The 13,097-nt window shown below is 39.8% G+C and overlaps 1 protein-coding gene across 1 annotated transcript in view; it reads right to left on the reverse strand.

Annotated features, from left to right (window-relative positions):
• The window catches only part of rsrc1 (arginine/serine-rich coiled-coil 1), a 119,336-nt gene that overhangs the window by 67,108 nt on the left and 39,131 nt on the right, over positions 1-13,097 (reverse strand). The window contains exon 5 of the mRNA XM_006795428.3: positions 9,193-9,229. Within this exon, the coding sequence (XP_006795491.2) occupies positions 9,193-9,229 (37 nt within the window). The remainder of the gene's footprint in view (positions 1-9,192; positions 9,230-13,097) is intronic.

Genomic DNA, 13,097 nt, shown 5'->3' on the forward strand with positions numbered 1-13,097 from the left:
GTTTGTAGTGCAGTAAAAAGACGTGCAAAGAACAGGCTTTTGTTACTTGTCCCATTTTAATATACTTTACATAATTTTCAGTATATTTTTTTAATTTATGTGGATATAGTGCATTCACATCATTGTTTAGAAAGAATTGTTTAATTATCACGTTATTTTTTTATTTCCCCAAAAGCTAGGAAAATGGTGCATGTATTTAAATTGTTATGTATTTAAATGGTTATAATCTGTTACTGTCATGTATGTAACAAAGTCATAATAAATTAAAGTGATATTTAGACTCCCCATATATCATTCCCTGTCCATCTATTAGATCTATATATAATCATTAACCCTTTGACCTTCAGATCAGTCCATTGACCTTGAAGGAGAGGTCAGGGGTCATACGGTCAGTTTCAATCTTTACACGGTACTCTCTATATGCTCATAGTTTCATAATCATAGTTTCTACGCTGGTCAATACTCGACCAATAAATCATTTAAAAGACTTTGGTGGAATATAAATTTTAACGGCTTGTTAAAACGACCTCAATCCAAACCCTTAAAATTTTTTTTATCAGAATTCACTCACAACCTTTTGAAGCATTGTGTTTACAGAGAAAATGCTGACACACATGCACACGCTACAAAAAACATAAACAAAACGAAACACATAACCAGCAGCGGTAACTAAACTTAACGATATTAGAAAGACTTGAAGTGGATGAGCAAAGCAGAGCGTCAGCGCATGAAGGAAAATTACCAACGTGAGCTGCAGTAAATAAATAAAGAACACTGGGCTGGTCCTACCTTACAAAGCGCTCCAGGTCTATCTTGTTTAATGCAGTTTGCATGTTACAATCGAACAATCAGCATCTTGAAAACAACGGGTTAACTGATCTGTGGGTATTCTGCCAACTTTTATTTTAACGCTCAAGGCTCTGAGTGATCAGTACTGGCACATTTCATTATATCTGACCAAATAATAATTTTATAAACAACAGACTAGTTGGTGAGGCCAAAATAAAATGTTAAAATTATTCTATTGCTTAAGATCTGTTAAGGCCTGTTAATCTTCAACAGTTGTTGTGCTCATAATATTAAAAAAACAAACAAAAGAAAAATCATATACAGGCGGATGCACACTAGTTGGCTCTGAGTTTATTGATTTCATTATGAAAAAATGAAGTTAAAATTAGTTAATATGCTGCAAAGGCTAGATATTTATACATATTTATGAATAATTTAGGCAATAGGGTTGGAAGAGTGCACTTAATGCACTGTGGCCATTTAAGTAAATATAGAGATAGTGCACAAGCAATTGATTGGTTTAAGGGCAGGTATGATTTAAGTCAGCCTACAGTGTGCCACCTCTTTCCTGCTTCTCAAAGAACACATTAGTGAAATGTGGGTTTGGCTAAAGTCACCTTTCTCTTCAAATGTCTTTAAAGAAACCCTCTATGGGGGGGTGGGAGGAAACGGGACATCAATGACATCATCAGTCCATCTACTGTAACATTAATCCTAATTGCCCCACTGTAACCATTATTTTCTGTCAATAAACGGCTTCAATATACACAGTGCCTACCTCAACAAACTCTTTATGCTGGAGTTGATATGCTCAATATTCATCTCATTATATTTTTAAAGTCTTCATCTGTTTCCATTTTCTTTCATTTGTTGAATTCCTCTCGGGCTCCCCTGCATCGCCTCCTCTTCTTCCTCTCCTTCTCTCTCATACCCCCCATAAACAAACACACAGATATATCCCATACCCAAAAGAGGACAGGGGAAAACAGAGCCCCTAGAAAATGCAATATTTCTGTTTTTAATATCGAGGTCTATAAGATCAGGGCAAAGATGGGTTCCATGGCAATATGTTTATTTATATATTTTATAAGAAGGAAAAAAATCTGCCTATCTGTATGTATTCGGGGTGCCTGAGCCACAGTATCTTAGCTCATCTTATATGAAAAATAATGTTGTGTATGGCTATACTTTTATATATAATGGCAATATGGGATCAGGGCTCTTTTACAATGCGCCATACTTCAGGCTAGGCCTAACAGCATTTTATGACCCGCCAGCAGTTCATCTTCATGTCTCAGGCAGGCAGGAGCACTGCATAATAATGTCGTTTCCTGCCCCCAAATGCTATTTCACAGGCCGGGGCTCATTTCTCAAACTTCACCACTTTTACAATTTCCTAAACTTTTATTCCCGTCATTATTACCAACAAGATTTCATTACGTATTTAGAATGTAAACAAGTCTGAGTAATGACACTCCCCCGTCTCCCTGGAATCATTCCCATTGATGGCTCTGCTGCTATCTCAGGCGTGTGTATTCATAAAGACACACTAGTACAAACACACACACACAAACAGAAAAACATGCACGTGCATACAAATACACAAAACTCCATGCACTGCCACAAACATCCATACAGAAATGATGCATACACTTGCATAAACTGCCCCAGACAAGATACAACTCAAAGGCAGTAATTTACTACCCCGTGTGTGTGTGTGTACATGCATGTATGTGTTCCTGATAAAGGGGGATGTGGTGGGGGGTAAAGAGGGGGGGAGAAGAAGAAGGAGAGAGTTTTATACTCAACTCACATAAATCATGTAGAAGAAAAATGAGCAAATGTGCAGGCTAACTCATCTTCTTCCCATCCGGAGAAAATGAAATTCACTGGAATACCTATCAAAACTGCAATCATCCAGAGATAATATCTTCTTTGGTCTATCTGCACTTTCCGATTTAATTTCCTCCATGCCCTTGACATCCAGCGATACCATTAAGATGAAGCACATACAGTAAGGGAGTAGTTCTCACGTTTTGATATATGAGAGCTCCATGCTTAATGTAATATCATCATTTGAAAATTAATGCAATCTTTCTTTTGTTTGGGATCTCTTTTTAAAAATTTTTTTGGGAAACACTCAAGGAGCGAACCACAGTGAGACGAGCAACAAGACGGGGACTGGGTTGACATGAAAAGGAGACGCAGAAACAACCAGAGATATGTGAGAAAGACCGGACCGGGGGGGGGGGGAGGAATATTTTGTATTTTGAGGAGCCGCGGACACCCACCCACCCCTTCCTCATTCCGTGCGAGAATGACATGCAATTATGTCTGGGCCTGCCCCAAGTCAGAGGTCACTCAAATTACTCCATCATTTAGCCGTGCCGTTGAGATGAGAGAGACACGGGGGGGGGGGGGGGGGGGGGGGGGGGGGGGGGAGCGAGACAACCAGCCCTCCCTCGCAAATCCTCCCAATCCCAGCCACAACATCAAATATCATGAAATCATTAGTGTAATAAGCATGGAAATCTGTTTGCAGATTATCAACGCCCCCTCTCCCCCTCCTTTATCTGTCCACAATCTCTTCATCTAAGCTCTTTTCACCTCTTTATCCTATACAATTAGTGCAAGAAAGACAGAAGAAATAGAGAAAGGAATACGTAGATTAATTAAAAGAAAGTCTGTGACATACACAAAGACAGAACTGAGAGAGAAAAAACAGCTATATTGACCTAACTCTTTGTATTTCATACTAAGACTTCTCTAGGACAAAACCCTGCCATATGAGGCAATGTCACAGTTTCGGTGTGCGAGTGTCCTGGCTACAGCTGTTGGTCCATATCTGTCATTAGCCCAACCAGGCAATTTGCCTCAGTAAACTCTTCAACTCACCAAGGGACACTCAGACATCAGCTATCCCCGAAGAAAACCATGTGGACAACAACCTGTGATGCATCGCAAAAATAAAGAGGCTTGTTTCCAGGCTGCCCGTTCCAATAAAACAAACCCACTTCGTTTTCACAAAGAAAAAAAACATCTGAAACTAAACCACAGTTTTACAGAAAAAAAGGGAACGGTAGCTCCCACAGAGATAACATGGAACATCCAATGTCCCCAAACACCAGCTCATGTTAAGGTTTATCAGCAAACTAGTTTGTCAAAACTGCATATAAGTCGCATTTAAAATATGATGAGGGTTTGAAAGCATTATGGGAAATGTACTATCTGTATTTCTAATACTATGTATTAAAGGTGAAGCTGTAGGATTAATCCCTGGATTACTTTTTACTTCCCTGATGAAAATGACATTAACATATAAATTGCAGGACTGTTCAAGAAATATTGATAGTCAATAGGTAGGTATGCTTATGTTTATAGCATTAGTAGAGCCAAAACTGGCCAACACAAAAACTCAATGAGCAATCTTTTTTTTTTAATCTGTGACAGCACAGCAAAGAGTCAAGACGTGTATGTTACCATAGTAAATCATGTCATGTGACTTGATTTACTATGGTAACTTCCCAGAGTATTGTTTAACATCTTCATGACTCGTTTTTAAAACACTTACAGTTATTCGGAGTTTTTGTGCACTTTTTGACATGTATGGCGTTTACACCATACCGCAGGTGTTGGTAGATGTTTTTACCTATAACACATAAAATCCATCTTATTTGAGCTCTATTTCACTTTGATTTTTAAGAGGAACTACTCCTCATTAGCTCCGTGTAATATGGTAATCCAACTGTCAAGCATATGATCATATTGGTATGATTAAAAAAAAATAGAACAGAAACAAACTCAAACTCAAACTTTGTGACAACACAGCTTCTCACCCTGTGAAAAGCAGATGCTACATTTAAACTCCAGACTATTAAAGGTCCTTTAAAGAGTTGAGGTATAAATTTATTCTAAGTAGGACCCCCCCGAGTGAAGCAACACATTTTACTTCACAGACCCCAACAAACACTTGTTAAAATGAGAATAAAGGGCTATTTAAGAAAGGGCATTAAGTAACAATTTTCTAATCTATTTGCACTTTGTTAATCAGAGAACCAACATTAAACCCAAAACGCATAGAGCGAAGATTTGGAAACAGAAATATTGAAAATATTAGAGTCACATTCTATGTGAATTTAGCTGTTTTCAATTCTTGCACTTCAACAAAGGGAGGCATGTTTTTAAAGGATAATGGCTACCATGTGTTAAATGAGAGGAGGAGTTGTTATTCGCTTATACACTAATACTTCCAAATTAAAATACTGTTAAACACCGATAATGTAATGCAGAGCAACCCACGTTACAAAAAATGTGGCTTTGCTATCAAGAAAAAAAGTCCTTCAATTTACTTTTAGCAAAGGTCTACAATGTCATATCATGACATAAGGTAAATTCCACAGTTACAGTTTTCTATGAATCGTGACCTTAACTCAACCTGCAACCCTGGACTGACCTGCAAGTCACTCTCCACCATTAGGGTTTCTTCAGACTCTTTCCTCAGAACCGATGACGTACCCTCCTCCCCCCTCGTTCTTCTACTCCCCCCTCTTGTCTTGTATCCTTCCTTGGGCAGTGTGTGCAGTAGAATGATGGGTACAGCTGCTGATTGAGCCAGTAATCCTGATGAGGCTGATTCCTCGTGTATTGATTGAGCTGCTGGCTTTCTTCTACTTCACTCTAAAAAAGCTGTGCATCTGGACTGATTATCTGCTGTAGGCCACCTCTTTTGCTATCGCTCCAAATCTCCCAAAGCAAAAAAAAGAAAAAGAAAGAAAAAAAATCCAAGTCAGACTTGGATGATCTTTATTTGTGTATCTGTTTGTATGTGTGTCTGTGTGTATATGTGCCTGGACATGTACGTGAGTGCGAACAAAAACAGAAACTAACGCAGAGCCCTGGGAGCAATTAGCTTCAGACTTTGTTTCTGCATCGCTACTGATCGCGTTCAGTCAATCTGCTGAGATGCAAAAACAAAACAAGCCAAACGTGAACAATGAAACAAACCTTAGACCACACAAGCCTTAAATGCCCACCTAATTACTTCACCACTCGTGAGGTTACAACAGGAAAAGGTAACATTAGTATTCATCATGAAAAATCAAGCTCCGGAATAATGTAAAGGGAAGCCTGACTGTCACATCAGTGTGAAATCTGATCCGGTTTTACTCATGAATAAACAGCAAAACAGCTACTGACACCCATATAAAAATGATTTACAGTAATGTAAGCAAATAATTACTGTAAAAAATAAAAAAGTGTATACTTGACTGAGAGTCAGGATCACTGGTTGAAACACCATGGTAAGTGTCAATGTGGCTGATGCACCAATCTTGAAAGCAATAGATCAGCAGAAAGTCATAAATGCCTGTTTGGAAATCTACACGAATATGTGTGTGAGGAATTGAGAAAAACATTTGCAACAGCCCTGAAACTCTACCTCTGAGAGAGATGAGTTCGGTTATTTACAGTTCTCTGTCCCGAATCGTAATCAGAGTCTTGCACTCCCCAGGCAGCTGACTACTGGGGTGCAATCTCTCCATAAGCATTAAAATGCCCATAAATTCAAACACTCAGTGTTCAACTATTCAAATTCCCTGAGACATACATATATACACAAAAAAAACATAAACTGGTAAACATACAAATGTGTTCGTGTGTGAGTCTTCGTAAGTTTGTAATGTTTAACTCAGCTATCCTGATGAGTATAAAAACAAAGCAACAACCAAGAATCAAATGCAAATATGGTATAATCAGTCCCTGTTGGTATACTCGGGGGGGGAAATGTATAGGAAAACATCTGCAGATGCACAGTGGCTAAAATATAAGTCTACCAATCTCTGTGAGTACATGATTGTGTCAATAATTTGGTCTATGAGTATATCTCCAGCTTTTCTGTACAGAATGTTATAATCACAATACAAAATTGTGCCATAATAGAAACCTATAACTCAATATAACCCGTCTTGCCTTAAATTTGTTAATAAGTGCACTCAGTGCACTCATTTGTGACTTTGCAAATGAGTTCACAGTCATACACATGTCACTTAGAGAAACTTAAAACCACTAGCTTTCATATTTGCCAAGATAACGCATATAAGCATATTGATTAATGCTGTTTATGCATCTAATCTTCTCTTGAATAATTCAAAGCACCTTTTATGGAGTCCTACATCAATCACACCTATAGACCAAGCAACAGACATCTCCAAACTCAAGCTAGACCATTACCATACAACATGCTATATTTAACCATCACTTCATTTGAATGTCTACTCTTGAAGCACTTTGAGGGGAAACAACAGTGCTCTTAAAAAATACCAACATTGAAAAGATTTGAATGACAAATTTACAATCAGCTTAACAACATTTAGTGCTGATGCAGAGAAAAGAAGAGAATCCAAGATTGTATTTACCTCTTATGGCAAAGAAAAATATGGCCTGTTTGTAATTTGGTAATAATGAACAACAGAGTTCTGTTGAGAACTGAAAAGATCACAATAGCCAACTAGCACCTCTTTTCGGCATGGATAGTGTGCGGAAAACACTCTTCGGAGACTTTGCTCCATATTGATATGATAGTCACACAGTTGTTGCACATCCATGATGTCAATCTGCCGTTCCACCACCCATGAGGTGCTCTACTGGAATGACATCTGTGTGGAGCTCATTTGAGTACAGTAAACACACTGTCATATTAATGATACCAGTTTGAGAAGTACATTGAATGACCCTTGTGGTTATAACAGGATGGAAATGGTCAGAAATAATACTTAGGTAGGCTGGGGCATTTAAACAATGCTGACCTGGTGTTTAAGGGCCCAAAGTATGGCAAAAAATATCTGCAATATCAACATTTGCCAGCCTTAACCAATGATAGACAGCACAATTTATCTATGCTTCATGTTGTTTATGGTGACGTTTGACTGCACCATGGAAATGTTGCAGCTGAAATCGAGACTCATCCGGCCAGGGATGCTTTTCAAACTTCAATCTTCAATCACCCGTTGTGACCTCAGTTTCCTGTTCTTAGCTGACAGGTGTTTCACCTGGTGTGGTCTTCTGCTGCTATCTTCTTCTGCTTCAAAGTTAAACATCTGCATTCAGAGATGCTCTTCTGCATGTCTTAATTGCCAACAGTCTGGCCATTTTCCTTTGACCTTTGGCATTAACAAGTCGTTTTCACTCAGAACTGCTGCTCACTGGATATTTTACCTTTTTGAGACCATTCTCTGTAAACCCCAGAGCGAGACAACCCCAGCAGATCAGCAGTTACTGAAATACTCATACCAACAACCATGCCGTGTTCAAAGTCGCTTTAATATCCCTTTTTCCCCTATTCTTATAGTCTGAACTTCAGGTCCTCTTGACCATCTCTAAATGCGCTGAGTCCCTCCCATGTGAACGGTTCATTAGCTATTTGCGCTATCAAGCAGTTGAACAGGTGTACCTAATAAAGTGGCTGGTGAGCAATCGCGCCACTTTAAATCCAATGTCACCCAAATCAAAGTTATGAATATCCTTAACAACAGAGTTAAGTGGCAACTGGAGCTGTGCTTGACAGTGCTGAAAGATGATTTTAACTTTATGAGCTCAGACGTTTGCAGAAGTGGAGAGTTACTGAGAAGTGTTTGAATTTCGGGGTCACTCATTTGTGTGGCATATTCAGGGTCATTTGCGTAGCGTGTGGTGGGGCGAGGGTCATTTGCGTAAGGGTGCTGGGAGCTGCAGTTTAGTATGCAGGGAGGCAAGGGAGGGAGGGCATGTGACATCCACAGAGAGCCAGGACCCTCACTGACCCCTCTCTATAATTCATCCCCGGGAATATGGGGCACATCAAACCTTTGTTTCTTCCCACCCAAAAAGAGGAGAGAAAACCTTTTCACTTTGTTGCACGGCACTCTGACCCCGTATTAAAGCGAGTAGCAAGAGAAACCCTGAAAATGTCGGTTATTAAATTTTCAGGGCTGTCCCAGGAGAGCGTTTCCAGCAGCTCTCTGATTCATAGCTGGGAGAGGACTGAGGAAAGGCCCCATGCTGACAAAAGGACCAAGAGGGACAAGGGGATGGGGAGAAAAACTTTTGCTTTCATTTTTAGCGTTTACGAACAGGTACACACACCCGCACACACACACAAAAGTAGCAGCTAATATGAGAGAGGACACAGTGGATTACCTGTGTGTGCGTTTGGGCACAATTTGGGATGAATTAAATGCTAATATAAAAGCGGGACCAGACCCTCGGGGAGGCTCCATCCTCCCTCTATCCCCGTTTTCTCTGCCACTCTCTCTCTCTCTCTCCCTACTTGTTAGCTGCAGGTATTCAGCTCCAATTGCAGAGGTTTCATTAGGAATGCAGATATCAAAGTGTGCAAGTGTGTGTGAGTGTGTTTTGAATAGAACTTACCAGATGTTCTAATCTGCCTTTGATGTTCCCAGCGTCCCTGCAACACAACAACACATTTCCCCCACTGTAAATAAAGTGCCGGCACAAAAAGTCATTTAATAAAAGCAGATTTGCAGACACACACACACAAACATCAACTAACACACACAACAAACTCTGTCAAGTGCGATTTTCTGAATTAATTTCACAGTTTGAGTTATTGCACTGAAACACTACCTGTGGCCAATCCTAAGTAGCCAGAATTAGACTCCAGCTACGAATCATTGTTATTAATAAACAATCTATTTTCTTGATTCCTCGATGATGGCAAGCCATCAGTGGTTTTCTGAGGTTATGATGATACCTTAAAATGTCTCACTGTAGTGGTAGTTTAGCCAAATTATTTTCAACTAATCATTTCACAGTCGGCAACTGTCATAACCACTAAACCCTCTTTCTGTTTCAGCTGGAACGTACGCGGGATGAGAATAGCTGTAAGAGGGGAAAAAAATCCTGATGATATCAAAAGGCATTTGGTTAATCAAAAGAGGTAACCAAAAAAAGCACATAATGAGGAATTATACTAATTGTTAACCTTTCAGACTGAAATGCTGTGTGCATTTTCATGTGTTTGCATCTGCACCACACAGAGGTTAACTAATATTGTTGCCACACTGCTGGCATTCATAATAATAATTTCCAACTACAAAGAAAGAACTGGGAGCTTATTATCTGTGAATTAATAAAAAATGTGTGTATGATTATCAGGGTAGCAACAGCAGAACGGCGAGCCGAGGAAGCGGAGGAGTGGGGAGCAGTCTGTTTTTAAAAAGAGCAAATTGGCAGTAAATAATAGATGCAATTTTGGCACATTTCAAATTTGCAGCAGTGGAAATCAAAAGATCAAGAGAACACAAACAGCCCCCGTCCCCCCGATCTCAGCACCCCTCGTCCAACTCTGGCCTCCATTACTGACAACTCCACCCAGGCTGTGGCGTTTTACGGCGTTCGTGTGTGTCTGTGTGTGTGCTGAAAGGGAGAAAGGCTTATCGACAGGCTTCAGTTGCTAATGCAGCCAGCAGCATCACAGTGTAAATCTACACCATCTCTAAAATTACATACTGTCTAATCCATCCCACCCCTCCAGCCCCCTCTACCTCCATTCACCCATCCATCCATGTCTCAACACCGTCAACCTTTCCGAAAAGCATCAAGGAATGAAGAAAAAGCTACACACCCTAGAAAACCTAAAACAAACAAAAAAAAAAAACACTACAAGAACTAAAGAAAAACAAAAAAATAAAGTCATGAAGAAAAGATGTTTGCTTGTTTATTCTGAGCTCTGTCACTGAGCCACAGGCAGACAAGTCAACCACTTAAGGCAAACTTCATCTAGCTGTAATTACATTACATTCTGACAAACACCCCGCCACATTCATTATACATGACGGCCGCCCGGCTACTAGACAGCAAGACATTTGTTACCGTGGTGACAGTGTGTGTAATCCACTAATGAAGCGCAATTAGTGAGAAACAATCTAACACAGGGGAGACGCAGCGCTCGATCCCTCCTCCTCCACTCATTTCCCTTTGCTTTTTTTCTCCCCCCGTCTCCCCTCTTCCTTTTTATAGCTACAGTTTTCCTTTTTTTTCCTTTTTTTTGATTCAACCTTTATTAAGCTCTTAACATGCATTTAATCTCCCACTCTTTCATCTGTTGTCCTGACTTCATCAAGGACAAGCTGTCCAGCATGGTCCGCACCAGTGCCGAAGGGATCGCTCTATCCATTAGACAACCACAGCTGACACACACACACACACACAGACACACACACACACTTTTACATCCTCATCTCTCTTTTCAAAACATCATATAATCTGCGGAGGTCTTCGGGGACCGAGCTTTCCTTTTCTCCTTATCTGTCTCTCCCTCCCTCCTTCTGTACTCTGTGCATTCAGCGCAGAGGCAGCATCGATTTCTGAATTACGCCACAATATTAAATAATTAATATACTTGCCGTGATTGATGTTTTGCATTAGGCCAATATTAGGTTATCAATCAAAATCCACTTGGTTTAATGTAATAATATTGAAAATGTGTCAGTGCCTGTTCATCCAATTTGTAGTGGAGGCAGGCCAGATAGTAATGGTGGTGTAGCACAAGGCCTCAGAGACACTATGGCCTGCTTACTACAACCACAGGAGCACATTACAGCCCCGGCAAACAGCATGAGAGAGGGAGGGCGGCAATGGCAAGAGAGATGAAGTGCAGACATGGGAAGACGAGAATGAAGCCGACAGACGGTGATTTGTGATGTGATGAGATGTGATGGACTTGGCACGGTGAGCACACTAATCATGTGACATATTTAGTAGCCCTCTATGAAGAAAATGAATTCATGGCGCATTAAAAATCATACTTTTCATACTGTATAAATACTGATTAATTTATTTTTAAGACAGCAGTTTACTCATAAGTGCTATTAGTTTTTCAGTGGTAGTCATTTTATGATTGTTAAGGTCTATTAAAGGCAGCTAAGTTTGGCTGAAAAAAAAACACTGTGGTTCAAATCGGGCCCTAAAAATTGCTTTAGATATTAGACTTCCAAACTCCAAATCATTTACTGACTTCAGTTAAAAAAGTATTTTCACATTAGAAATTGACTAATTAAAGCAAGATAAGCACAAACACTACCGCTGTTTACTGTGGTAATGTACGGCTGCAGTAAACCAAGACAGCTCGACAATATATAACATATAGAATTAAGAAATCGTTTATTTTAATGGCTATGTCTGTACCTTTGTCATCGTGACATATCAAAATATCTTTAAAAAAATTGGATTGGTTGGCAGGTGAGTGGTTTAAACATTCCCACACTGTTGCAAATTAGCTCTGACAAACACTGGTCAACTGTGACCTCTAAGACAACGTCTATTTAAGAGTACAAAACTTGCACAACTTTGGGACTTTGAGTTGGGAGATAACCAAGATGAAAGAAATACGTTATTTTCTCTGGTCTTGCCTTCAGGACATTCACACAATGAGCGAGGTTACAGCTTGGCTATTGTAATGATCTTGCAACAGCTGGGGTCAAATGGCCCATGATACGAGGGCAGCAACAACCTACATTTATTGATCAGCTGATACAAATATCCCATGAATGTGCTTATTATGGCACCATTTTAAGTTAAAATAATACTAATGGTACAGCATAAAAAAAAACCTAAGAAAATTCTTGTTGAGTTGTGGCAGCAGATTTGTTTGCAGCCATTAGTAAGTTTTGCCATCATGCAGTCTACATACATAAAATATGACCACTTAAAGTTGCAGGGAAGCTAAGAGAGGGAAGCTAACAGCCATGGGGTAACGCTAATGTCATACCCGAGTTTATTAAATCCAATGTGCACACCGTGGCATGCAAAAAGGTTATAAAATTGCTAAAAGCACACAGTCTGGACACACACCTGTAAGTGGAAAGCTTTTCCTTTAAAATTTAAAATGCAGCAGCCATTGAATGGTCACTTGTGCCCACTAAAGCTATGGCTTGCCATGGCAAGTGAGTGTCTTTACAGAATCACTGGGAGTTAACCAGCAACTATTTAAGGATATAATGCCAGAATCTGACAGAAGAGACACTGCAGTGCAGAAGGAGACAGGTTGGACTATTGAGCAGACTAAAACATGAAAATCTCTGACCTTCACCCATCCTAGTCATACACAGCGATTTGTCATTGTGTTCAGTTTTTCACACAACAAAAAAAGAAGGAAATTTATGTCATTACTTGTTCACATTACCTCTCTTTTCTCTTCGGAATAGTTACAAGCCAGGATGACTGAGAGGCCTGGCAGAGAATGGCAAGTGGGCAAGAAGGGGAAAGACGCAGGGAGAGTAATGCCCTGTTGTTCCAGGAAATTTAATTAGTTA

This window comes from Neolamprologus brichardi, chromosome 14 (genome assembly GCF_056152115.1).
Source record: "Neolamprologus brichardi isolate AB-2024 chromosome 14, ASM5615211v1, whole genome shotgun sequence".
NCBI lineage: Eukaryota > Metazoa > Chordata > Actinopteri > Cichliformes > Cichlidae > Neolamprologus > Neolamprologus brichardi.